The sequence below is a fragment of the Numida meleagris genome, chromosome 1, assembly GCF_002078875.1.
Source record: "Numida meleagris isolate 19003 breed g44 Domestic line chromosome 1, NumMel1.0, whole genome shotgun sequence".
In the NCBI taxonomy this organism is placed as follows: domain Eukaryota; kingdom Metazoa; phylum Chordata; class Aves; order Galliformes; family Numididae; genus Numida; species Numida meleagris.
This window is the reverse complement of record NC_034409.1, coordinates 167013811-167038320: the sequence shown is the minus strand read 5'-3', so window position 1 is coordinate 167038320 and position 24510 is coordinate 167013811. Positions and strand designations below refer to the sequence as shown.

The following is a 24510-nucleotide window of genomic DNA, read 5'->3' as shown; positions in this document are numbered from 1 at the left end:
TTCCTGCCACATTATCAGCAATTTTTGCCATTGTGATCAGAACAGTGGTAGGGTATGAAGTGAAGAGAAATGCTCATTTATCACTCAGCAGTGCTGTGGTGTCTCAGAGATAAGATGAACTGTAGAGAGGAAAAGTGCTAACCGGGCTACTGGAGTGTAGCAAAATAAGTGATTATTTACATACACTGTACTCTAGACAGCTATGTACATTATTTCTTTAGGGAGAAGCATACTTGTAGCTCATAGTCAATATGTCACATAGAGACGTAGATTTATTTTTTTAAATCTCATAATTTTTAACTCATGACTGCTTCAATTTAAAAATCAAATTATTCCCCCCTTTGCTTTTCCTTGTGTAGTGACCTCTAAAGGGGGAGGATGAAATGGTGTCTGTGGCAGTCTGAACAACCCTACCACACCTTGATGGTATTTTTTCTGAAATGCAGCCTGCCAGTTAAGGTTCTGCTCAGCAGATGTCTCTCTCAGATCTTCACATCCTCATGCTTTGTCTTTTCAAATAATGAAAATATGCAGAATTGGTCCCTTTTGTGTGTTCTGAAGTACTAACCTAATTGCAGAATGTATGAGGTTACAGGGAGCTCGCTTGCTAGCAGCTTTCAAACAAATGTGTTGTATAATTTTGGCTTTGCCTGTAAGATGAAGTAAGCTAAGTGATGAGAGGCCCGGCCTTTTCCAGTGCTTGTGTATAGCTGAACGTTCCCAAATGAGTTAGTCATGAGTATACCCAGTATTCAGTCTTGCACGTTGGCAAGTTGAGGTGTGACTCTGCTCTGTTGCTAGTCAGATGGTGCTGCCAAAAATCACAGTTTTGAGCTCCATGGGAGCAGCACTAAGCGCTCATTTTGACTCCTTCGTTGAGAGCTCAGCCAAGTATTGAAGGTTATGTAGCCAAAACTGCAAAAATGAAAATTAGTTTGAACCAAGTCATGAGGAGCTTGTAAATGGAAATGTGAAGGAGGAGAGCTTTCAGAACTTGAGCATGAGAATATTTCTGTAAAACTGACCTAGCAACAAGTGAGAAGCTATCTACAAATTTATCTACTGTTGACATTATTAAGGAACTTCTACTTTAAATGTGACACTTGATTTGAAAATATTTTCTTTGTGTCATAGGAACTGTTCTTGTAAGGATAATCTGCAAATATTGTGAAATGTTTTTAATAAGATATTAGGACAGAATCTGAATAGGTGTTGGTTTTTTTTGTTTGTTTGTGTTTTTAAATATTCCTCTGTTTGAATTTTGTACTTGACTATTTATGTGATTGCTATTTATAATTGTAATACAATGTATATGTAATCTGGGCATTAGTTCCATAGGGTGTTTTGGGGTTATTAACATAAGGATGTGTGGCACAAGTGGGATTGTACTTCCTGATGGACTCTGAACTTTTTCAGCAGTAACAGCAAAGCATGAGAGGTGTTCACTGGGACTGTGGGGGGAAAGGCATGACACAATGCTATCGTGATTTTTATATCATGTATTGCCCTCATTTAATTCTCTCCTTTAAAACATCCTGTATAAACCTTTTTTTTTTTTTTTAAGTTGTATGAGTTGACAAGGAACAAGGAAGTGGAAGTGATTTGTGTATACATTTGTGCTTTCACAGCTAATCTGTTAAATATGTGAGGAGGGTTGGTGATAATGGTTGTCTTTTGTTGTGGAAAGAGATGAAAAATACTCAATATTTTTGCTTTTTTTTTTTCTCTCCGTGTCATACAATCTGCAATGCAGAATGGTGCTGTAGTATCCCTATAAAGTGTTACTTGGCTTAACCAGAGCACGTTCCCTTCCTTAGTCTTTCTGTTGACTTCAGTAGGTCTCAGTATCAGACTCTCAGTAAAACCCATGGGAGTTTGCAGCTTAATGGTTTATAGGATCATAAACTAAGCTACTTGGTTTCTTTCATGTATAAATACAGTGATTTGGTATTTGCCTTTCCAGCCATACAGAGAAGGAATGTCTTAAATGGAACAAGCAAACATAGTTTCACTGAAATGCTCGATCTTTCATTTAAATGTCATGAAAACATTTGTGTCTACATTTGGGCCTGATACTCTATTTCTGATTTAATTCAGGCATTGTTTTTACGTAAGTGAGATCTGACCCATGGGTACTGATGGATTCTTGAAGTCTGTAAGGCTTAAGGAGTTAGCCTACCTCATATCAAGACCCTCTAGACTGAAAAAGAAAAGCATCTGAAGAAGAATGAGTGATGGCTGATAAGCTGGGTTCTTATTGTGCAGTGTTTTAAACAAAGGATGCTTTTGGCTTGCAGGAGTCTAAAGTTAGTTACTCTGCATCACAGTGGAACTGGTAAAATTTTTAAGAAACCAGTATCAGAAATTTAGTGGAACCTGCAAGGTACTCATTGTTGATAAAATGTTTGACATATGTGTACAGATGCAACTGAAGCACTGAAGTGTATGTTTGAGGCTTTAGGAAGCATCCAGCTTCTATACAGGTGCTGAGCTGTTGTTTTCCACATGCTAATAGTGGCTATTCAATTCCTGATGAACTTGAAATAAGTGTATGTGAGAATTTCTAGTGCTGAGTTGAAGCAGAACACAGTGCCTGAGGCGTAATCCTCTCTTGTTCCTAATGTCTTTTTGTATTTTTATTGCATTTTTGTGTAGACCTTAAAAACTATCTTTTTTTTTTCTGATTAGGCATTCTTTTTCTACACTGAAAGAAGAAATCCAGGTGAAGAAAAAAACATGCCTTTGTTTAGTAAATCGCACAAAAATCCTGCTGAGATTGTGAAAATTCTGAAGGAAAACATGGCCATATTGGAAAAACAAGAAAAAAAAACAGACAAGGTATGAGGTAATGTTGTGGAAGACTGATAAGGTTTTTATGGTGGGGAAACAGCAGAATAAAGGGAGTGAAACTGTATTCACTCACTGCCCTTCCGCAAGCACTTGCACGCATAAGTAGCTTTATGTTTGAACAGTTCTACTAAAATCAGTGAGCTTTTGCTAAGTAAAGAGCAACAGACAGAGTCATAGAATGGTTTGGGTTGGAAGGGACCTTTAAGATGATCTAGTCCTAACCCCCCTGCTATAGGCAGGGACACCTCCCTCTGGACCAGGTTGCTCAGAGCCCCATCCAGTCTGGCCTTGAATGCTTCCAGGGAGGGGACGTTCACAACCTCACTGGGCAACCTGTTCCAGTGTCTCATCACCCTCACAGTGAAGAATTTCTGCCTGATCTGGGGGTAAGAAAGAAAATATTGAGATCCAGGAGCCTCACGCAAAATGAGGGTAATCTACTATTTTGAATAGGAATGTATCTAACAGAACAGCATAAAAGACTACGTAAGAACTATTCTACTGTTAATTCATCTAGCGGAGTAACAAATGAGACCGCCAATTAGTGCATAGCTACCCAGAGAGCAAAATTTACTTGTGATAAACATTGTTCATATAAAGCTTCAAACCTGTATGTATTTATATATGTGGTCTCACTGTATCAGTCTTTTCTAACCTTTGGTATGTGTTTTCTAAATGCACTCTGCTACTTTATATTCTAATTGTGCTAGATTTTTGCTAATATTATTGCTCTCCTTTAACTCTGTGACACTGACCTGAATTACTTTCACTGCTCTTCCAGTGACCAGTTAAGAAGGCACACAACAACACAGAAAATAATTTTAATTAAGAGCAACGTAATTTCAGGTTAGAACTGAGTGACAGTGAAACAGAAGTAGCTGATAAATTACATTAACACAGTTCTTACGCAGCTATTGTTTGTATTTGCACTTTGTGCTTCTCCCTCTTTGAGTAGGAGTTTGTGTTAGAATGAGCTAAAACCAAAAGGTAAGCACAGTTGCCGTTGCGTCCAAGTTAAATTCTCTGGAAACTTTTAGGATCAAAGCAAGTAGCTCAGTATGCTAATTATGTAACATCAGTCACGTGAATTTCAGTGAGGTCTCTGGTATTTGATGTCTCAGGCTGAAATGCCTTCAGTTAACTGTAAAGCACTAAGAGAATTTGACTCTGAACTAAGACTTAAATAAATAAGTCAGCAGTGTCTGTGCTCCCCAGCTGACTTCATCCTTCAGAACCTGATTAAAGCAGACATTCAAAGCAGAACCTCTAGACTTGGGATGTGTTTGTTTGTTTGTTTGTTTGCTTTGGAGCATGATTCCTCCAAGTTGTGGTTTTGAGGATTTTTGGCTTTGAGCTGGTTTGTTTATTTGGATGTCAGTGACAAAGTAGCAGAAATTCAGGCTTCTTAGAAAATGGAGAACTCAGTGCAAATTTTTCATTGAAGTCCTAACAGCTGGTGTATGTTTTCCTCACAAGGCAAAAGATATGGAGATTTTCCCCAGCTGATTAGGGTGGAAGCAGCTTGTGAGTTTACTAATGGTGCTTATTTTACATTTGATTGAATGGAATACAAATATGCCATTTTAAAAATCTGAAAACCCTAATCAGGCAGTCTCCTCAACTGTGAATTCTGTGAATTATATTAATGTGGACTATCCTATGTTATCAACACCTTGGTAGCCAGCTTAATTCACAAGTCCATGCTGTTTTCAGCCAGCATGCCTCAGCACCTGGTTGTGCCTTTACATGTAGCTGTATGCAGCCAGGATGGCAGTGTCCGTGTCCCCTCCCCCCCCCCCCCCCCACACACACTGTGCACACATCATTTTTCTCTGGCTTAACAGGGAAGGAGGCTACATTTCAATATTATCGGACACAGTTTATTGTTATTGTATGGAGGCTGTTACTGTTGTAAATGGGGTGAATGAGAGTTCCTGGGGGAGGGGATGGAAGGAGGACAAAGCAATCACTTCAGCATCAAGGCAGAAAGTGAAGAAAGCAGTACTGTAATGGACAGCATTTACACATATGCTTACATGGCTTGTTGAATCAGGAACTTGCCGTCAGATGCAGAGGAAGCACAAAGGGCCTTTCTCTCTTTAGAGGGGAAGATCAGTAGTGCTACCATTCATCTGAAGTGTTGCACTGAAGAGTTGCTCTGAAATAGAATCATAGAATGGATTGGGTTGGAAGGGACCCCAAGGATCATCAAGTTCCAACCTCCCTGCCACATGCAGGGCTGCCAATGTCCAGATCTGGTACTAGACCAGGTTGCCCAGGACCCCATCCATCCTGCCTGCTACATACATCCTGCCTGCTAAAGAAGGAAGCCTGGTTAATGGTCTTGAGTTCAGGAAGGTAAATCATAAGGAAATATCTTCAGTACCTGCGACAATTATAAATTTAAAATGGGTAAGGCGAATAATGCTTGCTAGAGCAGTCACCATTGTGTCTGTTATTAAATATACAGGGTTTGTGGGCTCAGTAGACTTGCGTCTGAATGTTAGTTGCATTTTGAATTGGAAGAGAGAAGGTAACGGTGGCACCTTCAATGATACATAAGTTTTTGAAATTTACTCAGACTATACTAATGAATAATGTGCTGTTTTTTCACGAGTGTGATTGTGGACATTTTAATGAAAAAAGCAAGAGAAGATAAAGTATTGCACTCTGTGTTTTGCAGAGACTTGCAAGATATTGAAATTTACCTCTGATTTGTGTTCCAAAGAGAGATAAAACGTCTTACACTTTCATGAAAGGGCCTAGAGTACTGTCTCCTGCAAGAGCCACAGACCATTGATGTCCCCGAGCTGCCCAACAGTTTTGGACCCTGTGGGCCTGTGAGTGTGGATGTTTGTGGATCAGGACTCTTCATTTCTTTCAGATTTCTGTCTCCTTGTTACCTGTCATGTGAACTGGAGAGCCGTTGTACCTTGTCATAAAATTGGGGATCCCAGGACTTGAAGGAGTACCACTCAAAGTATCTCTGATTTTGTGTGTTTGCAAAATCCCTTCCAACTAGAACTTGCCTCAGATGTTTAAACAAGGTTTATCTTGTGACAGTTTAGTTGTCATTGTAGTACAGCAAATGTGGCGTGTGGGCTGAGACAGCTAAAAGCTGCTAATACAGTCAGAATTGGCAGAGAAGAGTGGCAAAGCCTAAATAACTGCAAACCTGAAGGAGATCCTCCTCATTTCCTTTCCTGAGCTGAGAATCTTAGGTATGAGTTGAAACTGTTGTAGGCAGCTGGGACAGTGGAAGGTTGACAGTTTGGATGCAGCCTCGTGTAACTTTTAGCAGAAGCCATCTGGGCTTCAGAGGGACTACTTTTAAATAATGAAAAAATGATCATTCCTCTCAAGCTAAGCAGTTCTTAGGCAGTGGGTCTTTCACGACAGATTTCAAGACTAATTTGGATAACGGCAGGAAGGGGGAAGATACAGCTTGATAGACAGGATGAAGGGAAGTCACTTGCAAGTATAAAGACAAGTATACATCTTCTCTGAGACACAATTCCATGTATACACGATATACAGAAGTTTTCACTCTTTTTTTAATGCTTTTTGTTAGTCATAGAATAAGACCCGTTCAGGCTTTGACTGAAATACTGACTGCACTAGCATCTGTCGTCTTAGATAAGGATTGAATATGACCCAGTTCCTCTACATATATATATGTATATATAAAACCATTAATGTGTGCACTGCTGCCATAATGCTTTTTAAACTCTTCCAAATGAAAAATAGACTCAGTTTGAATGCTAATTCCTTACTTTTTATTTTATGGGTGTTTTATTTTTTTTTTTGCTTGCATGTGGGTTTAAAGCCTTCCTATTTTTTAAAGGCTGATTAGAGCACAGGTTGAGAAGTGCTACCACACGTGGTTCCTCTTCTTCTGAAGTGCTCTAACACCTTCTTTTTCTGTCTCATTATTTAAAATAATATCTACTTAAAAGAAGGTACTACAGCACTGGAAAACCAGATGTAAGAATTACAGGATTAAGTAGGGTAAGACAGCTGGAAAGTGGACTAAAGCCTTCCTTATCAAGCATCCTCCTCCTTTCCAACATCCACAAGAAGTAAGAGGGTTCTTGTGACATGTATAGTTGCTCACATCCTATTTGGGCTCTGTAGTGAGGAACAATTATGTTTTATTACAGAATTCTATAAAAGTTAATCTCAGTCATGTAGAACCAAAATATGCTTGCATTTAATGAGTAATACTAATTCTGGAATTAACTAGAAAAGGAAATTTTTAACAATGTAGAAAAGGAGGCCTTCAGAGCACCTCTTCCTGCTTTCTGGTGCAGACTTCTGTACCTCTCGGAGGATAAGCATAAATGGGGAGAATGGAAGAGAGACCCCAAGAGCAAAACAGTGGGCAGGAGATTTCTTGAGCCTGAGGTAAGACAGCATGTGACATGCCCGTCATACTGGTTCATTTAGACTAGTGATACCATTGTGTATTTTGTGGATGGATATTGTAAAATAACATTAGAGGAACGGATGCCTGACCCATCTCACAAAGAAAGGAGGTGACATCCTGTCTCCTTGAAGCCTGGTGTTCAGCCACGGAGTCTGGTCAGCACAAAGCAGTTCAGGATGCACACAATATGTCCCTGAGGCACATCCTTGAGAACATCACCCTCCCACCACTAACCAAACATGCCAGGGTGTGGCACCCATGACTCAGTGCCATCTGTGGAGCCTACAGGTTTGGTAACATTTCTGAACCCATGGTGCAACAAAAGCTTTCGGAGTGTCCCATGCTTTTAATTAAAAATAGCAAACAGATCTGAGGTTGGGTGAAACTTGGCCTAAGCTGCCTCTGCACTTGGCCTAGATGGGCTAAAAGATTTGCAGGTTTTGGCAGAGCCTGGTTGTCAACGGTTTACGGGCACTCAGCCCGGTTCCGTGACGAAGGGGACGGGGGATCCACGGGTCCACGCCCCGGGAAAAGGGAAAAGGGGAAAAGGGTAAGGAGATGGCCCTGAGAGCAAAGAACAGCAGCAACAATCTGAGGAGAAACAAACTAATTTACTAAATAAGATATCGGAATGCAAAACAACACACTACAATACAATATAATTACAATTTAAGCTGATAAATCCAATACAGAGAGAGAGAATGTCCCAAAATCAAGGTAGGCCTTACTCTACTACCGACGATAAGACGGCTGGAGAGCGAGGTGCTGCCAAGACGAGAGACAGGCAGAAAAGGGATGAGGTCTCGTGATCTGCAAGTTTTTATACTGCGAGCTTTTATCTTTTCCCTCTGGCTGGAAATGGTAACAGAGGAGAAAAGTACCGTGGGGACTGTAGTAGTCCTTCTCTTCTGAGAACCAGGTATATCCACTACATGATGTTATGATGTGGAATATCAATAACCGAAAATCACAAAACCATGACACTGGTCCAAACCTTAGATTTGTCATGGAACTTGAAACCATGATAGAGCTGATCTGGGCTTCATGTTGAGTGTTTTTCTGACAGAACCACAGGCTGCAGCATATTCAACTGGTGTTCAAAATATAGTGAAGCTAGATGTAAAATAATTCAAAGCATCTAGCTTCTTCCCCTTTCACTTAAATGTATCCAACAAAGCTGCTTGTTCAGGTAGGTTGGTGTAATCTGACCTCCATTTCATCTCTGTCCTCTGTAACGCATTTGATACTGTTCGGAAAGGTCGGGAGAGCAGCACTTTAATAAAGCTACAACTAAAAGTCTTTAGGATTTCCACAACGTTTTGTTAACAGTAAATCTTGCTTTCTTGCTTAGCACCAGTGAAGCCTTTATGAGACCATGTTCATCTTGCCCCAGTGCTGATAGAACAGCTGGGGTCCTGTGTATAAGGTGAGGCGCATGCGGAGGGCAGAGTGTGTATTTTCATGGAAGAATGCTTGTGTGACTATTCGAATGCTAATACCTGCGGATTCAATTCTGCATCTGCCAAAGTCAATTGCAGAATTACCTTTGACTTCATTGCTGTACTCTGAAACCAAGCGAATAAAATAAGAAGGGTTTGGCACCCCTTCCTTCTAACTCTGCACAAAACTCACATGCCCAGGGATTTTGTGGAAAGTTTCCTGTTTCAGCCTCCCAGTTCTGCTGAGGCCTGTTATTGCTCTAGAGGTGGGAGAAACTCCAGATATTATCAGGTGCTGGTGCCAAGTGTTTGAAGCTTGTCTCTCCTGGTTGCTTTTCCATTTTTAAGCATCTTACAATCTTTGTTTCTGCCTTTGGTGCAGGATTAATAGTAGGAAAGGAATTTATATCCAGGTGGGGCAGCTCTATCTCTTCCAGGTAATCGTACTGCCTTTTAGAAGTTTAATTATTGTGTCTGCTTTGCAAGGTTGTCCTTGCCAGCCTTCTTGGGTAATGGGCCATAATTTTTGGCTAAGTGTTAAGAGTTCTGCTTCCCGGTCCAAAACATTCTGCTGAAGTCCACAATTTGTTCCTATATATCCTTTTAGAAATTGCACCAAGAATATGTCAGTTGGGATGTTTCTTGAGACATTGGATTCAAATTCTACTAATGGCCCTTCTCAGGAATTGCATTTACAGAGAGTTGTGCTGGCACTATTAATGAAAAACTATTTTGATTCACACAGTGAGAATATTTTTAAACATAACTGTAAGGCAAAGGAGACAGAACTAAACCAAGGAGCCTTACGCTTTTGGTTCTGATTTATGTCATGAGATACTGGAAGCTTACTGAATGGCACATGAGAGTATTTTGTATCACATTGGCAGGTGTCTTTTGATGTTCCTGTGTGCTGCTGTGTAAGACTATAACAGGTTAGAAAGGCAGTTTTTGCCCTGGAAGTATGCTAGGTAGGCAAATAGAAACTCTAAGATCCTATTTGCTGTGTTCTTGTGGACAATTGGGAATTTTCTGATCGCTATGCATATGTCGAATGACAGGGATTCTGTATTTTTCTTACTTGTATTTAATATCTGGGTTTAGAAAGACAGAAAAAGTTCATGGGATCTTTCTTTTTTTTATCATTACTGTTGGTCATAAATGTTACGTTGAATCTCTGGACGAATAAAAGTAAGAATAAGCCATTCTGACCTGTAACATATGTATGAAATCTCCAGCTTGTCTTAAAGCAGAGGTAGCATAGAGACAAGAGAAGCCATTGAAAGCCTTGAAAGTTGCAGTTCAGGTGGAGGGACTCAGACTGTTGATTAATTCAAGGCCTGATCGTTTTTCTCCTTTACAGTTTTTGTAATCTTCCTTGAAGGAGAGTAAAAAGATGCAGTGAATCTATGTTGTTTAACAGGAGATTCATCTGTCTGCCTCTTTGACAAGTGTAATAGGTGTGAGCTACAAGTAGCTTTTTAAAGATAAATATATAATTGATGTAAGTAACTAAGAAGAAGGAAAGGTTTCTAAGCAGAGATAATTTTGATTAAGCCCATTGGAAGTCTGGAAATTAAAGCTGTTGAAGTTATTGACTCATGTTAAAATACCACCGTGATGTGCAATGGGATTAGTCAAAAACTGTCTTTTTTATTTCTGAAGCAGAAGGTTTGCTTTGATTTGCTGTATCGTGCACGAGCAGTGTTGCAAATAAGGCAGCTTACTGTTTGAATGTGGAAAATCCAAAATAATTCAGTTACAGGAATAAAAGTTCGGCTTTCTGCACAAACGACAGATAAGATCTTTGTTGTAACCTTCCATGTTTGGAAGATTTTACAAGAACAAAAAAATTTTAAGAGCTTTAGGATTTCTTTGTAATCCCTTAACGAATAAAACGAAACACTCCTTATTGCACTGTCTTGTACGGCTCTGGAATATAGAGAAAAAATGTAACTGTTTAGGCACCATTCCCAGCTGTTTTAAGCCTGCTAAACTGCTATCCTAAGAGCATTGGTATGTGCTTTGGCCCTCCCATAGAGATCAATCCAAAAGACACCATAAAACAAAGACTTTGTCATTTAGACCTGGCAAAGTGAGGTAGATGGAAGAATCCAGTATTTCCTCTGTGGGGGGTAGGAAGGTCGAGATGTTTTGTGATGCTAAAGTACTGAAATATTTCAGTACAGCCGTAGTAGTGTTACCCATAGTGGAATGAAGAGTGAATCTCTGCTGCAAAGTCAGCTGGTCTTCAGGTTTATATTAAGCCGGAGATAGGAGAGAAAGTCTTGAGGACTAGAGGGAAGAAGAAGAGGAAGGAATTTTTCCACATGGAATTTCAGCAAATGATTTCTTCCTGAACTTCTTTCCTTGTGTTATGATCCTATTAAGTTACAATGACAAGATTTTGGTCTACCTGGAAGGCAAGCTTAAGACCAAGCATCTACAGTCCATCAAGTTTCTAGCTCTCACTGTTGAAGCTCTTGATTAGTGCTGACAAAATCACAACTTTATAAATAAGGGAGGTTGATCACATTTGTAAATTAAGTTAGGGAAGTGACGCAGTCTTGTCTATTCTGTCAGTTCTCCATCTGTAGGACTATTTGATGTTAGATAGTCCAGTAAGGTTAGTAGACTAATCCAAAGATGGTTGTATTTCAAGTCAGTCTGGCTTCTTAGGAAAAGTTCTGCAGCTGTGTTTCTCTTATCTTTTATTTTCCATGTATTGAGTGAATGTGTTTGGCTTTGTTGTTTGTTTTGGACAAATCTTGCATCTTTGGGTCTTGGAATGACTTTTTCTTCTAAATCTCAAGCAAGTTTCCATCACAGACACAGGGTATTATTCTAAAAACACAGTAAGATTAAGTAGAAATGTCAAAGAGGAGTCTAGAAGTGGCTGTTAATTTACAAATCTGTTTGGGATCATGCTTTTCCTACAGACAGATTATGAGGGATTGAAGTAGAAGAGTGGCTCTTAGATTTGACCAGAAGTAACTTTTGTTAGAGGGTTTAATGCCAAACCACTGAATATCTCTATGATGTAGAGGGAGGAAGTCAAACACAAAATGTAAATTTTATGTACAAAAGCAAAGAAAGTGAGAGGGTGGGAGAGCTGATACATTAGAGAAATACAGCTGTGGGACCCATTGTGCCCATCACCACTACTTTATGTTCTCTTTCACCACTTTATTTTTTGCCTTCTTTTTTGAGAGCTAAATATTGCACTCAGTTTTCTATAGATTAGGAAAGACTCATACTTTAAAGGAAAGGTATTGATTTTTCTAACCCTAGAATGCCAGAGATATTCACACCCTACCAAGCAGAGCTGGTGAAAAGCCAAAAATGTATGAGTTTTCCTTTGATATGAAAATATTTGCACAGCTCTCATAAAGATTTAGAGCTTTAGTTTACAAGATAGCACCCCTGTTGTTAATCCCATCTGTACTCTGTGGGATATCTCTAGTGACATACCACATAACATTTGAGATAAAAATAGGCTCTTTTACTGTGCTGCAGTAAGGAACAAAAAGACTTGTGCTGTGGCTAAAGTTATCACAGTCATGCTAATTTACATGCCACTCATGCTGGCCTGTCTAAACTAGCAAGAAAACTGTGAATAGGTACAAGTGGACTGGAGGAGAACATGCCTTTATGCTGTGCAGAATTTATGCTTGAGTGATCCAGGTAGATGTGATCTGAAGGTGGCTTTTTCTTGGTTTGTACTAATGTGAATAAAATCAGTATTGAAGTGTTGGGAGATCAGCAGCACTGGAGAGATGTCTCTCCTCAGCACTGTGGGGTTATGTTATGCAGATTGATGTGGTTACATTTGGAAGCATGACATTTTCCCTTTCAGTTTACGTGAGAGATGTATTGAAATTATCGATCTGGATTCAAACACCCATTAATGTTCACTTAGCTTTTACAAATGACTGTGAGGTTTATCTGTGTGTGTCTTTATGTATTTTTTTTTCTGTTAAGCTAATGAAACACTCATTTCAAATAAGTGTTTTGCATCATAGATGTAAAATACTGCCCTAGTTTCAGAAACCTTCACTGTCTCTGCTTTCAAACCTCTCCTTTACTTGCTTCTCATGCCCTGCCAAAAAAATCCAACCAACCTTATAAGTGCACTAACTGCTGGTTGTGAGCGTATTAAATATGCCCTGACCCAGAAAGAGCTGCTGCCTGCACAGCTCAATGGCTAGAGTAGGTAGGATTTAAAGCAAACACACACACACACAAATAAGGCCTTTACTGCAAAGAGTCTTCGTGTACCCAGGATGGGAAGGAGGAGGGTGTGAGGGCAGAGGTACCTCACTGTGAACAACAGGTGTTTGCCTTTGAACCATGGACGTTATAACTCACATCTCATTTTAACCTTATTTGTTGGTCAACAGGCATCAGAGGAAGTGTCAAAATCTCTGCAAGCAATGAAGGAAATTCTGTGTGGGACCACAGACAAGGAACCACCAACAGAAGTAGTGGCTCAGCTGGCACAAGAATTGTACAACAGTGGCCTTCTGGTGACACTTATTGCCAACCTGCAGCTCATAGATTTTGAGGTAGGTCAGTGTGCATAAAGGTAGGTCAGTGTGCATAGACCTTATCTCCCTGGTCTCAGTGTTGTCTGTTATAACAACCATATATGTTCAAAGTCTAAGTAATGTTATTGCACTTGAATCACATTTGCACCATTTTTCACATGCTGAAGAAGGTAGCTGTTGTAGATCGGTCAGTATCCTGGCAGATGTGTTCATATACTGGAAGTAAGTGCAGTGCATCTGAGTTAACTTTGTTATTTTCTTAAACACAAGAAACATTGTCATGTGCATCCAAACAAGATAGGAAATGATGCTGACAATACTGTTTATGACCTTGCAAGCCACGGTGCTTAACCTCTTTGGGACACTGCAACCAGAGCCAACCACTGTCAATGAAGAGTGTGTCTGATTTAGAAGGGATTCAATGATGTGGAATGAAAATAATTATAAGCATGGGACAATCTCTCATGGAAAAAAACCTGCAAAAAATAGGATGGTTTGGTTGAGAGGAAAGGTGTTGAAAAAGGTGTTAAAAACTGGCAGCAGGCAGCAAAGTAAATGGGATTGCTCCCACTTAATTTTTTGGATTAAAGAAGAAAGGAATATAGTTCTCTTTCCAGCAGAAAAAAGAGTTAGTCACGTAGTACTTATTTATACTATATAGCCCATGGGACTCATGGGCAGTTTTGTTTCTAAAGTCAAGAACTGAGTAGAACTAAATTAACTACACTTCTATATAATTAAGGAGAAAAAGAGTTTTGGTAGAACAGATGACTGCAATTCAGAAATAAATATAAGCCCATTTAAATTGACCTTTAGCTGGTGGGGACTGGGAAGAAGCTTATAACTGACAGGGCATTACAGTATTCCTGTGGTCTAAGGTCGACTGGGATGCAATCCTCCAGGGGCTTCTGTTATTAGTCTTGCAGCTTCTGTGGTTCTCTGGCAATGAAGAATCGTCAGAATTATGAGTGTTTCCCAGGATTGATAGCCTTGGTTCCTAGGAATCAAACCTCTTCTGCTGAGGTCCGAAGCCAGTACCCAATGTGTAGGGCAGGATGGCTGCTGTGTTTAAACATCAGCTCCCTGGAGAGATTGCCTCATGCTCTCAGAGTCACCTTCTGTGGGACTTTCTTCCTCGTGGAAGATTTCTCCCATTATTGAAGCCATGTGTTGTTACTTTACTTTTCTTTCCATTTTGAAAATGCATGAAAGGGAGGTACAATGGGATTTGTGTTTGCTTTTGTGCCCTCTTCTTCCTCACCCCAGTAAAGCCAGTATTCAAGGGACTGATAGATTTTCTATTCGTTTTTGAAAATGTTCTTGTTACTGGAGTTCTCTCACTCTTCACATCTTGAGTTCAGGAGACTTTAACACTAGAATTTCTTCAGATCTCTTCAGTATTCATCTCCCCCTGGTGACTATTAAATGTCTTAAGTATAAAAAAATTCACATAAAACCATTACCCCAACATCACATGTATTTTATATTTATATGCTTTTTTTAAGAAAATAAAAGAGAGATTTTTAAGAAAATAAAAGATATAATACTGCTACAGTATTAGCAGGTACACCGCACAAGGGAAATTGCTGGATTTTTTCAGTTTCTTGACAGACTGTATTGTTTTTGTCAGGACCAAAAACTTCTATATCACCATGTTTCCTTCCAGTACTTAAAAGGGAACTTACAGACAGGAGGGAGACTGACTTTTTACCCAGACAGATAGTGATAAGATAAGGGGGAATGGCTTTAAACTAAAAGAGGGGGTACTTAGGTTCAGTGTTAGGCAGAAATTCTTTAGTGAGACAGTGGTGAGGCCTTGGCACAGGCTGCCCAGAGAAGCTGTGGGTGCCCCATCCCTGGAGGCATTCAAGGCCAGACTGGACGTGGCTCTGGGCAGCCTGGTCTAGTGGTTGGCGGCCCTGCACTTAGCAGGGGGATTGAGACTTGATGATCTTTGAGGTCCTTTTCAACCCAGGCCATTCTATGATTCTATGATTTAGCAGAACTATTGAACATCTTCTTCAGCAAACCAGTAGAAATGAAACGACTTTGAAAAGGAAGGTAGTAAGGGAATATATTGTTTTGTCTTCATATTCCCTTAGACTTCTTTAGTTTATCAGCTTTTCTGCTTACCTTTTCTTTTATTTTTGTCCATAGTTGTCATTTAGGTTTCTTTGTTAAACAATCAATTTCATCACTTACAAACATGCAAATAAGTTTTTTTGTTCTCTGTGTTACGGTAGAAGTCAAATTAATAATTTACTTGAAAATGTGATTTCTGAAGGAGATAATCTTTATGTAAATTACTTCATTTTGTCCTGATTCCCTTTCTACTCCTCACACCCTCACACTGTCCCCAAAATTGTTGAACCTGCTAGCCAGTTTGAATTTAATTTTGGTGAAACTTTGAAATCTTTGAAGACTTCATGAAACTCAATGGCTTGAGGCGAGAGACCAGAGTTAATATTCTCGCTTAGTCTATGCTTCTGCCTTTTGCTCAAGTCTGATTTTGTTTGTGTTTCATCTGCCGGTAAGTGCTTAAGTATGGAGTACCTACATGTGCATGGGGGACATAGTCATGTCCTTGCATATTTCCATCACACATCTATAGAAAATCGAGGTTTATTGCTTCTGTCACTCAAGAAACAGTATGCAGTTTTGCTAATAGTACTGCTATGAATCACTGAAGTGGGCTTCAGCAAGAGCCTGGAATCAAGATCAGACAGTATCTTTGAAAATTTGGAACATGAAATTCGTTGTTGAACTTTGAAGAACTGAGGCAAATGTGCATTCCAGGAGAGTCATTTTTTTAAAAATGATGCTACTAACTGTATGTAAGCCTAAAGGTTCACAAGCTATGAAGCTTATAAGGTAGACTGGTGACATGGGAAGTTTTCACTTACTTTATCTTGAGATAGGAGTTAAATTACATTATATATATATATATATACACACACACACACACACATATATATATATGCGATGCTTGTTACTTATATGATGGCATCTTTTGAGGTTTTTTTTTTGTTCTGGCCTCAGCCATTGTGCTTTCTCTCTGCTGCCATATCATGTGTTCCAGTTGTCATATGTATTTCATTATAAGGCCAACTCGAATTGCAGATCCAAGTGAAAAGCACTGCAAAAGTATTCCTACAATTTTATGGTTGTCTGATGATGAGAGAAGTCTGCCTTGGTTTCCTCCTATCTGCCTCCATTTCCCTGAAAAGAATCTGGGGAGACCAACTTCTCTCATGAGCACTGGTTAGAATACTTACTAGAATATGCTGCTATTGGATATAATGCAATAGTACACCTAGTATTAAGTAACTAATATAAAATTTGGTGTAGCAGAGAGAATCGCTTAATTTTTGGCCATTTTTCTCTCTCCTCTTTCAACAGCTCTTCTCTTTCTGAATTGTTGTCATTTTGGATTAACTGCTAAAGCCACTGGGGATCACGGGATTCCAGACATACGTTATGGATGTTGTAAAGAGAGAGGAGGATGGGGCGTCTTTATAAAGAGTTAGCTTAACAAGAATAGTGTCCAAGGGTCAAAAGTGCTACAAACAAAGGCAGATGGACTGGCCTGGTCTGATTTGATCCTCTTGTTTAATTCCCTGATTCCCTGAGTCTCCAAGCCAGCTGGGTTGGAACTAGTAGGAAAGAATATTTTGTGTTACTCAGCAATGATTTATTTGTAGAGGTGAAACCAGGGAATTTCCCTCTGTGTGAAACTGTCTGTGCCTTGGCTGAAAACATTCAGTAATTTATTCGCCAAGGAATGTTTGTCCTCTCAAGACAGATCAATGAGCGTGTAGAGATTATAAGTAACCTTTTGCTTGAGCTTGCCCTGTGCATAGTGACCCACTGTTTACTCAGTGCCTTGGTTACTGATCATTAGTGCAGCAGTCTCTCCCTTCTATTAGTTTCTCCCATCAATTTGTCTCTTGTGGCCATGGGAGAAAGCAGTGGGGGAGGAAGAGGACTTACTTACAATGTATTGGCAAGCTCTGTAGGTGAATAGAACACAGTTTCGAAGGGTCTTCTGAAAAGTGATGTGCAAGAAGTATTCAAAGACAAAGGATGACAGTACAGATGTGTGTAGGCCTGGACAGAGGAGAAAGTTAGAACAAAATTAAGGATCCTTCCCGTATTAGTTGGGACTGAAGCTGAGGTGTGTATGACACAGCCTTTTTTATCAGTAGCAGTTATTCCATTCCTCGTGCTGAAATAATACATATAAATGTAACCCTGTTTTTCAGAACTGCATTTGCATTTGTGAAGGTGACATTCAAATAGTGAGAAGCTTTAGCTGTATAAATCTAGACTGTGTTTTGCTGTACTTAGTGTACTAGCTTGATGACTTACGTTTAGAGGCTGGGGAGCAATAGTACACACGGAAAAAGCATGTTTGGCTCAGGGAGTTGTTTGCTTTTTTAGTATTTAATGTTGCTATATAAGAAAGCCAAGGAGTTGCTCAACAGAATAAGGAGGATACACATTTTCATTTAGAGAAAAAAAGGTGTAAGTGTGTGTGTAGGGGGTTGGTAATCTTCAGAGCCATTCAAGGGAGGAAACCTTGTGTCACTGAAGAAAGAGCAAGTGTGATGTGTTGTGACTGTGGAGAGCCTCAGAAGGAGACAGGCTTGTTTTTGTTTTACATTTTATTTCCACTTTAAATAGAGATTGTAGCAAATCATGATTTGCTCATGTTTCTGCAGTTGAAGAATTGTTTTTCTTCTTTAACAGGGTAAAAAGGATGTTTCCCAGATATTTAACAACATCCTGAGAAGACAAATTGGCACACGCAGCCCTACTGTGGAGTACATTAGTGCCCATCCTCATATCCTATTCATGCTTCTGAAAGGGTGAGTGCTTTAATTTGTCTTTAATTTCCATTAAAGAGTATTGCCTGGGACATACTGGCATTGCAGCTGATCTACTTTCTCACTTTCTTACTTTTTTAAAAAGGATTTTCAGATATTGTTTCTCTCATATTGACTTTCTTTCTGCCGAAGTGTATACTTGTTAATGACTGGATTATTTTATTCGGCCATAATTTTTTCTCCACACTTCATGTTGGAATAATTATGTACTGCTTGTTTTTGATTGCTTGCCATGTGACATATACTTTGGTTCTTGCCCTAAACTAGCATTGCTGACGACTGCTGAATTTCATTTAGACTGGCTTGCACTGCAGGAGGGAGTTATGCGGGTGTCTGTGAATAACTGGAGTCAAATGCTGGACCACCATGGGGTAGAACACAAAGAAGCAAAAATGCATAAAAAGAATAGTTGTGCCTGTGGGGCAGGCTTCTCAAATGCTTGTAGCCACATGCGAATGTCAACTTTAAATTAATTCAGTAATTAACTTCATGTCTTTTAGCATTAAATCTTTTTTTTCCTTGTACCCTCTGTGGTCGTAAGTGCTGAGCTGTAATAAAGTGGTGGTTCCCAAGGTAAGTTGGCCAAGGGGAGGGAATAGGCTGCAGCGCGGAGAAGACATCAGCTGTAGCTGTATTCAGGAATGCACAAACGTTGGCCTAAAACTCTTGAGGTTTTTGTCCGGTCTGCGTGACCAGCAGTGCCTCCCATTTACCAAGAGTCATTGCTTTTCCAACCCTTACAGTCTACTGTTTTCTGTGGTTTTCTTTTGGCTTTAGAGTTTTGTTTATTTTCCTCTAAGGGAAGGAGAATGTATGTGATGTGGATTAAAGAACTGATACAGAAATAAGTGCTTTTAGTAGCTGATCATTGTGAAACAATGTAGGCTCTCAAAGCAGTCACCTTGGTGCGCTAGTAATAGCCTTACAAAAACTGTGCTACAGGCCTTTTAAGCTAATGGTACTTAGAAGAATGTTTTTTTCAAAAGTATCTTTCTTGCTCTTGAGGCTTAAGATTGGCGTTTTTACTGTTTGCTCCGCAATCAGTATGAAGAAAATACTTGAGCCATATCTAAGATTTGAGCATAATGAGAATGCAGCCCCAAGTGTAAAATCCCTTCCAGCTGGCCTCCCCCTCTGCCAAGGGCAGACCTGAACGAGTGAGCCTGGCCTCTCCTGGAGTCAGGGGAAACAGGCATGTCTGCAGCATGAGCCCTCTGAACTGGCTATTTGCTTCAAAACTGGCCGTGGCCCAATGCAGCTGGGCAGGAAAATAAAAGTAATTGAGTGAACTGATTTCTACCAGGGATTTAAGGAAGGCTGAACCTGTCATTGAAGGTGGTGTCAAAATTTTGTCTTGCTTGATGAGATAGCAAGATGTCCTGGTCTGATCTGCTGCTTTTCTCTGTCTGGCCTGCTGCTTTTCCCACTAGCAGGGTGGAAGGAAGCAGAGCAGGCCTTTCTTCTGAACTAGGTCTTGCACATACAAGTATTGTGATTAATCATGATTTTGCTTTAATTTTGAAACTCTGACTTGTTTTGTGTTACTGAGCACCAGCATCTTTGAAAAGGAAACTAGTAAGCTAGTTAAATGGAGTTTGGTTTCATTTGCTCATTAAAATTCAACATTTATATAAACCTCAAACTATTTATTTTGGGACAGTGATGATCATTCTCTCAGTCACTGTTATATTGTACAACTGTTTTCAATTTCATATATAGATGCTATCATTTTCTTCCCTCTTGGTCTTTTTTATTTCCTCTCCTCTTTTTCACTTATTTTCTTCTTGCACGTTATGTGTGCATCTCTACCATATGTCTCAGCTTTATTTAAAGTTAGAAAACATTTTTGAATCGTGTCCCAGATATTCTTTGGCACCTGTAGCAGCCACAAATATTAAAATGATAGTAAAATATTTGTTACGCATATGTGCTGCTGACAGACAATCCACTGTAGGTGACCTGAGCCAGTGGATGTATTTATGTGCTTTTTGGAGATGTGCACAGCAGTGTTTCATGTTAGTTTGGGTCTGTGGCCTAAAAATATGTGCCTAAAAGCAAGGGCAGGGCCCCTGGCGTGTGCCTTGCTGCGTGCAGGCAATGGTGAGACTGGGAAACACATACTTAACGGGAGGCATCGCTATTTGACAGTGTGACTTGGGGACACGTTTTCATGTTTATTTAATGCTAAGTGGAATACATTGAATCTGCTTGAAGGAAAGGAAAGAGGACTTGGCTTGCTTGTACCATTTAATGTTTGTTATATGACATTATTTGGAGAGGAAAAAAAAATGTCAACCATGGCTGTAGAAGAAACAGCCTGGAACTATTGTGAAGGCTAGTCATTGTTTTACTTGTATTGGATGCAAAATTTCCTCTGCCCCCTGACAGTTTACAAGAATATCAACAAAAGATTGCTTTTTCGCGGCATAATGTGAGCTCTGTTGAGTGGGAAGGATCCTGAATCAGGGCTCCCTCCCAGTACTTCCTGCCTAATACTCCATTGGCACTACCACTTCGAGATAATTGTTCCTACCTTTTTTTTTAGGCCTCGTTTTATTTCTTCTCACTTTATTTAGGCTACTCCCTCCCAGATTCTCAGCTTCAGAAAAACATGTCGCTCATAGTTCACTACTGTTTTTTGGGGTTTTTTTTGTAGGTTAATTGACTTTCCTGCATGAGGACTTGCTCTGATAGCATCTTCTGTATGAGCAGGCTTTGTCTATCAGTAGGATTCTGGATGAATGCAATGTTTGGTGTATATAATATCTGATACATTTGGTCTGACTTTGATCCAAGATTTTTTTCTGGTGTAAGGGTATTGCACTAGCTCAGAAATAATTTGGTCCTTTATGAGTTAAAGTATTTTCCCTTTTTAGTACAGTGACTGTAGCAGACTTCACAGAATCGTAGAATGGCTTGGGTTGGAAGGGACCTCAAGGATCATCAAGCTCCAACCTCTCTGCTGCAGGCAGGGCTGCCATCCTCCATATCTAATACTAGACCAGGCTGCCCAGGGCTCCATCCAACCTGGCCTTGAACACCTCCAGGGACAGGGCATCCACAACCTCTCTGGGCAGCCCATTCCAGCACCTCACCACTCTCTTGGTAAAGAACTTCCCCCTGATATCCAGCCTAAATCTTCCCACCTTCAACTTAAAACCATTTCTCCTTGTCCTGCCATTATCTACCCTTGTGAAGAGTTGACTCTTCAAAGACCTGAAGTTCATGGCTCCATTTTAGTTGTTTCTCACAAGTTACAAATGTGTAAGACTATTTGTGAATATCTATCATGCTGCATGCAATCTCTAAAGTACTCAGTGACTGCCCGGACTTGTGATAATCTCTTCATATCACAGTGAAGTTAAAGCTTTAAGATGTATTGGTGTATTGGCTGGAGTTGCAGAATTCCCCTTGAGTTTTTATAAGGACAAGCTCAAGCTATGGTAGTTAGTAAGGAGATAAGAATAGAGCTGTCTGCCCTGACCTTCAGTCTTCCAGGCTTGATGTCTTTGTAATCTCCTTCATTGCGCATCCATACCTTGTACCATCTTCTGCACTAGTAGAATTCCCTTTGCACCAAGATGCATCTCTGCTCTCAGACTTGCCTCTTTCAGCCTCCACAATAAATGTTCTGAAATATCCCAAGTCCATTATTTCTTTTTCTGGTTGCCCTCGGTAGGCATTATGTGGGGATTTCTTCAGGTTGTAAGTTCAGCTGAACAAAAGAGAACTGCATAGAGTAATAATTGCTCATTAGAAGAGCATCTCTATCATTCCTAACTAATGGATTGCATGGAAATGTGGGCGCAGATAACGTGCTAGTTATGACCAGGCAGCCTGTAAACTTCTTCCAGGCATATTCCAGGAGCCAAGCCCAACTTCCCTCACTTATGTGAGCAGTCAAAGGTCCATAACCCAGCTCTAGATAATGGAGCATTTGACTAAGAATGATTTTGTTGATGCTCATGTTTTAAAAAGTTATTGTGCTGGAAACAATGTAATTTGCTTTTATTCCAACCAAAATATCTCTTAGCCAAGTATTAAATATTTTCCTGGCTGTGCTCCTAGGAGCAACTCCGCCTCTTTCTGCTTGAAAATGAGTATTCCTGTTAATGGGTAAGAGGAGAGGTGTGCCTTAACAGAAAACAGTAACCACTATCTTTTGTCTAAAGAGTTCTAAGTTCAGGGTTACAAATGCTCCCCAAAAGGAAGCAAGCAGGGGCTTGACTGTTGCATCTACGTGAGGGTGGGAAGTTTCATTTGCCTTTTTGGAATAGCAGTTCATTTTTCATTAAGCCAACTATTGTTGACATCAGGTTGAAATATGCAGCTCTGGTATGCTCTCAGAACACTACAATTCTTTTAAATTGCATGTTGGTGGTAAATTTGAGGGCCCACTCACTCACAGCACAGATGGCATTTTGTCTTTTTTTTTCTTTTGGCCTAGTGCTGGGAATTAATTGTGCAAAGGAAAAATGATGCTGATAAGCTCTGTGTGATAATACACAGTTCTGATATAGTATAGCCAGCTTATTGAAACAGAGTGTGCTTTCTGTCCCCTTGGACTTCATCACTTTCACATGACTGAATATTGCTGGAAGAAGTTCATTTTAAGTCTTTCCTGACTGTTAGATTGCATTCTTTTTTTTTTTTTTTTTTTTTAAATCCTTCTTCTAAATTGTTTCTAACAGTTTTGTTTCGGATTAATTTCAGCTTTAAAGACATCAAGACTTTATACAGTGAGATTATCTGAATTTCCACCCCCACTCCCCCTGCCTCCCTTCCCAAGAATGAGAAGTGTGCTGGCTCCTCTCTGTGAGGATGCCTGTGCCATAGTGGAACAAACATTGTCTCCTGAATAAACCCTTAGCCTCTGCGGGGGGGGACTGAGCAGAATTCCTTCTAAACTGCAGGAAAGGTGTTCAGGGCTGCATAAGCTTAATCATACTGCATCTGGAAACTCTTCCTACCTTCCTCATTAGACATTAATATTCTAGAGTGATGCTCTCTAGAAGAGTGGGAGATGATGGATGGTCATGAGATGTTGTGTTTTTCTTGGATAAACTGAGGAGTTCAGAATTAGGTCTGAAAAAGGAAATTATTATATTGAATGGGCTTTGCCTTCTCATAAATCCGAGAGGGTAAAGGAATTCTAATGAAACCTTATGCACTCTACAGTCTCTTCACGGAGAGGAGATGTAATGCACATTCATGCTGAAATGTGCATTGGCTTGTGAAGACAGAGGTTTGTAATGGGGAATGCTGGCAGCCTTATTTGTGTGTATGCTCCTGCATTGTCAACTGCACTCCTGAAGCTGGATACTGTGCTCTTGTTGAGAAGGGCTTTGTGTGTGTGCTGTATCCACTCTGGCACATAGATTTCCTCTGCTACAAATTTCCCTATTGCTATAAAATTGCCTGTTTATTTTTGTTCTTCAGTGTTTGATCTTTTTTATTTCCTTTCATTCTCCAGCTATGAATCCCCAAATATTGCCTTACGCTGTGGAATTATGCTGAGAGAGTGCATCCGGCATGAACCTCTGGCCAAAATCATACTTTTTTCGGAACAGTTCAGAGACTTTTTCAAGTATGTGGAAATGTCAACATTTGATATAGCATCTGATGCTTTTGCTACATTCAAGGTAAATTATCTGATACTTGCATCTTAGTGTCGTGTCAAAAATGGCATTCCATCAGTGGGGATCGTTGAATATTGTATTGCCTTTAAACGGAGTGGAATTTAATTGTTCAGTAAGGGGCATAATTAATCTTTGGTGAGTTTGTAACAGGATTCACAACAGTGATTAAGTCTGCAAAGAATCTTCAGCGCAGCAAAGATTTACGTTTTACTCATGCTCTTCATCTTGATGCCCCAAGGCCCTTAATGCAACTATTTAAAACTCAAATTAGTCATGCATTACGTACAGTTCTTGTGGAATGCGTAACCTTTCTTCCTTCCCTAGCCTTCCCTGAATTAAAACTGCTACCCACCATGGCCACAAACAGCCAACAAAAGGAAGCATTTAAAATTCACTTTTGAAACCCTCTAACTTTTGCTGACCCTTGTGAGCTTGAGAGTCAAGTCTAGCCTAATGCTGTGCCCCTGACCATAATTTTTACATGTTTGTATGCTTACATTTGAGACACGTGGTTCAGTGCAAGGGCCATACTGTGAAGAGCCAAGTAGGTAAAAGTACCACAGAGGTGCACACTGGAGGAAGGCCTTGGTGTTACAGTGGCCCTAGCTGGTATGGTGGTGTAGGGACTTCTGTCTTTTGATTTGACACTGGTAGTGTTGAAAGTTTGGAAGGGCAGATCAAAGGAGAGGCTTCGTGGAGCTCTTCCAGTCACAACTGAAACACTGC

At 40.0% G+C, this 24510-nt stretch overlaps 1 protein-coding gene across 6 annotated transcripts in view; it reads left to right on the top strand.

Moving 5' to 3' along the window:
• The window catches only part of CAB39L (calcium binding protein 39 like), a 69599-nt gene that overhangs the window by 20495 nt on the left and 24594 nt on the right, over positions 1-24510 (top strand). For 5 of the 6 annotated variants that reach the window (XM_021376433.1, XM_021376427.1, XM_021376417.1 and 2 more), the window contains 4 exons: positions 2689-2838; positions 13113-13277; positions 18009-18127; positions 23619-23787. In XM_021376433.1, the coding sequence (XP_021232108.1) occupies positions 2737-2838; positions 13113-13277; positions 18009-18127; positions 23619-23787 (555 nt within the window). In that variant the 5' untranslated portion in view covers positions 2689-2736. Of the gene's footprint in view, positions 1-2688; positions 2846-13112; positions 13278-18008; positions 18128-23618; positions 23788-24510 lie in introns of those variants that run through there. The other variant, XM_021376449.1, reaches the window with a different exon arrangement.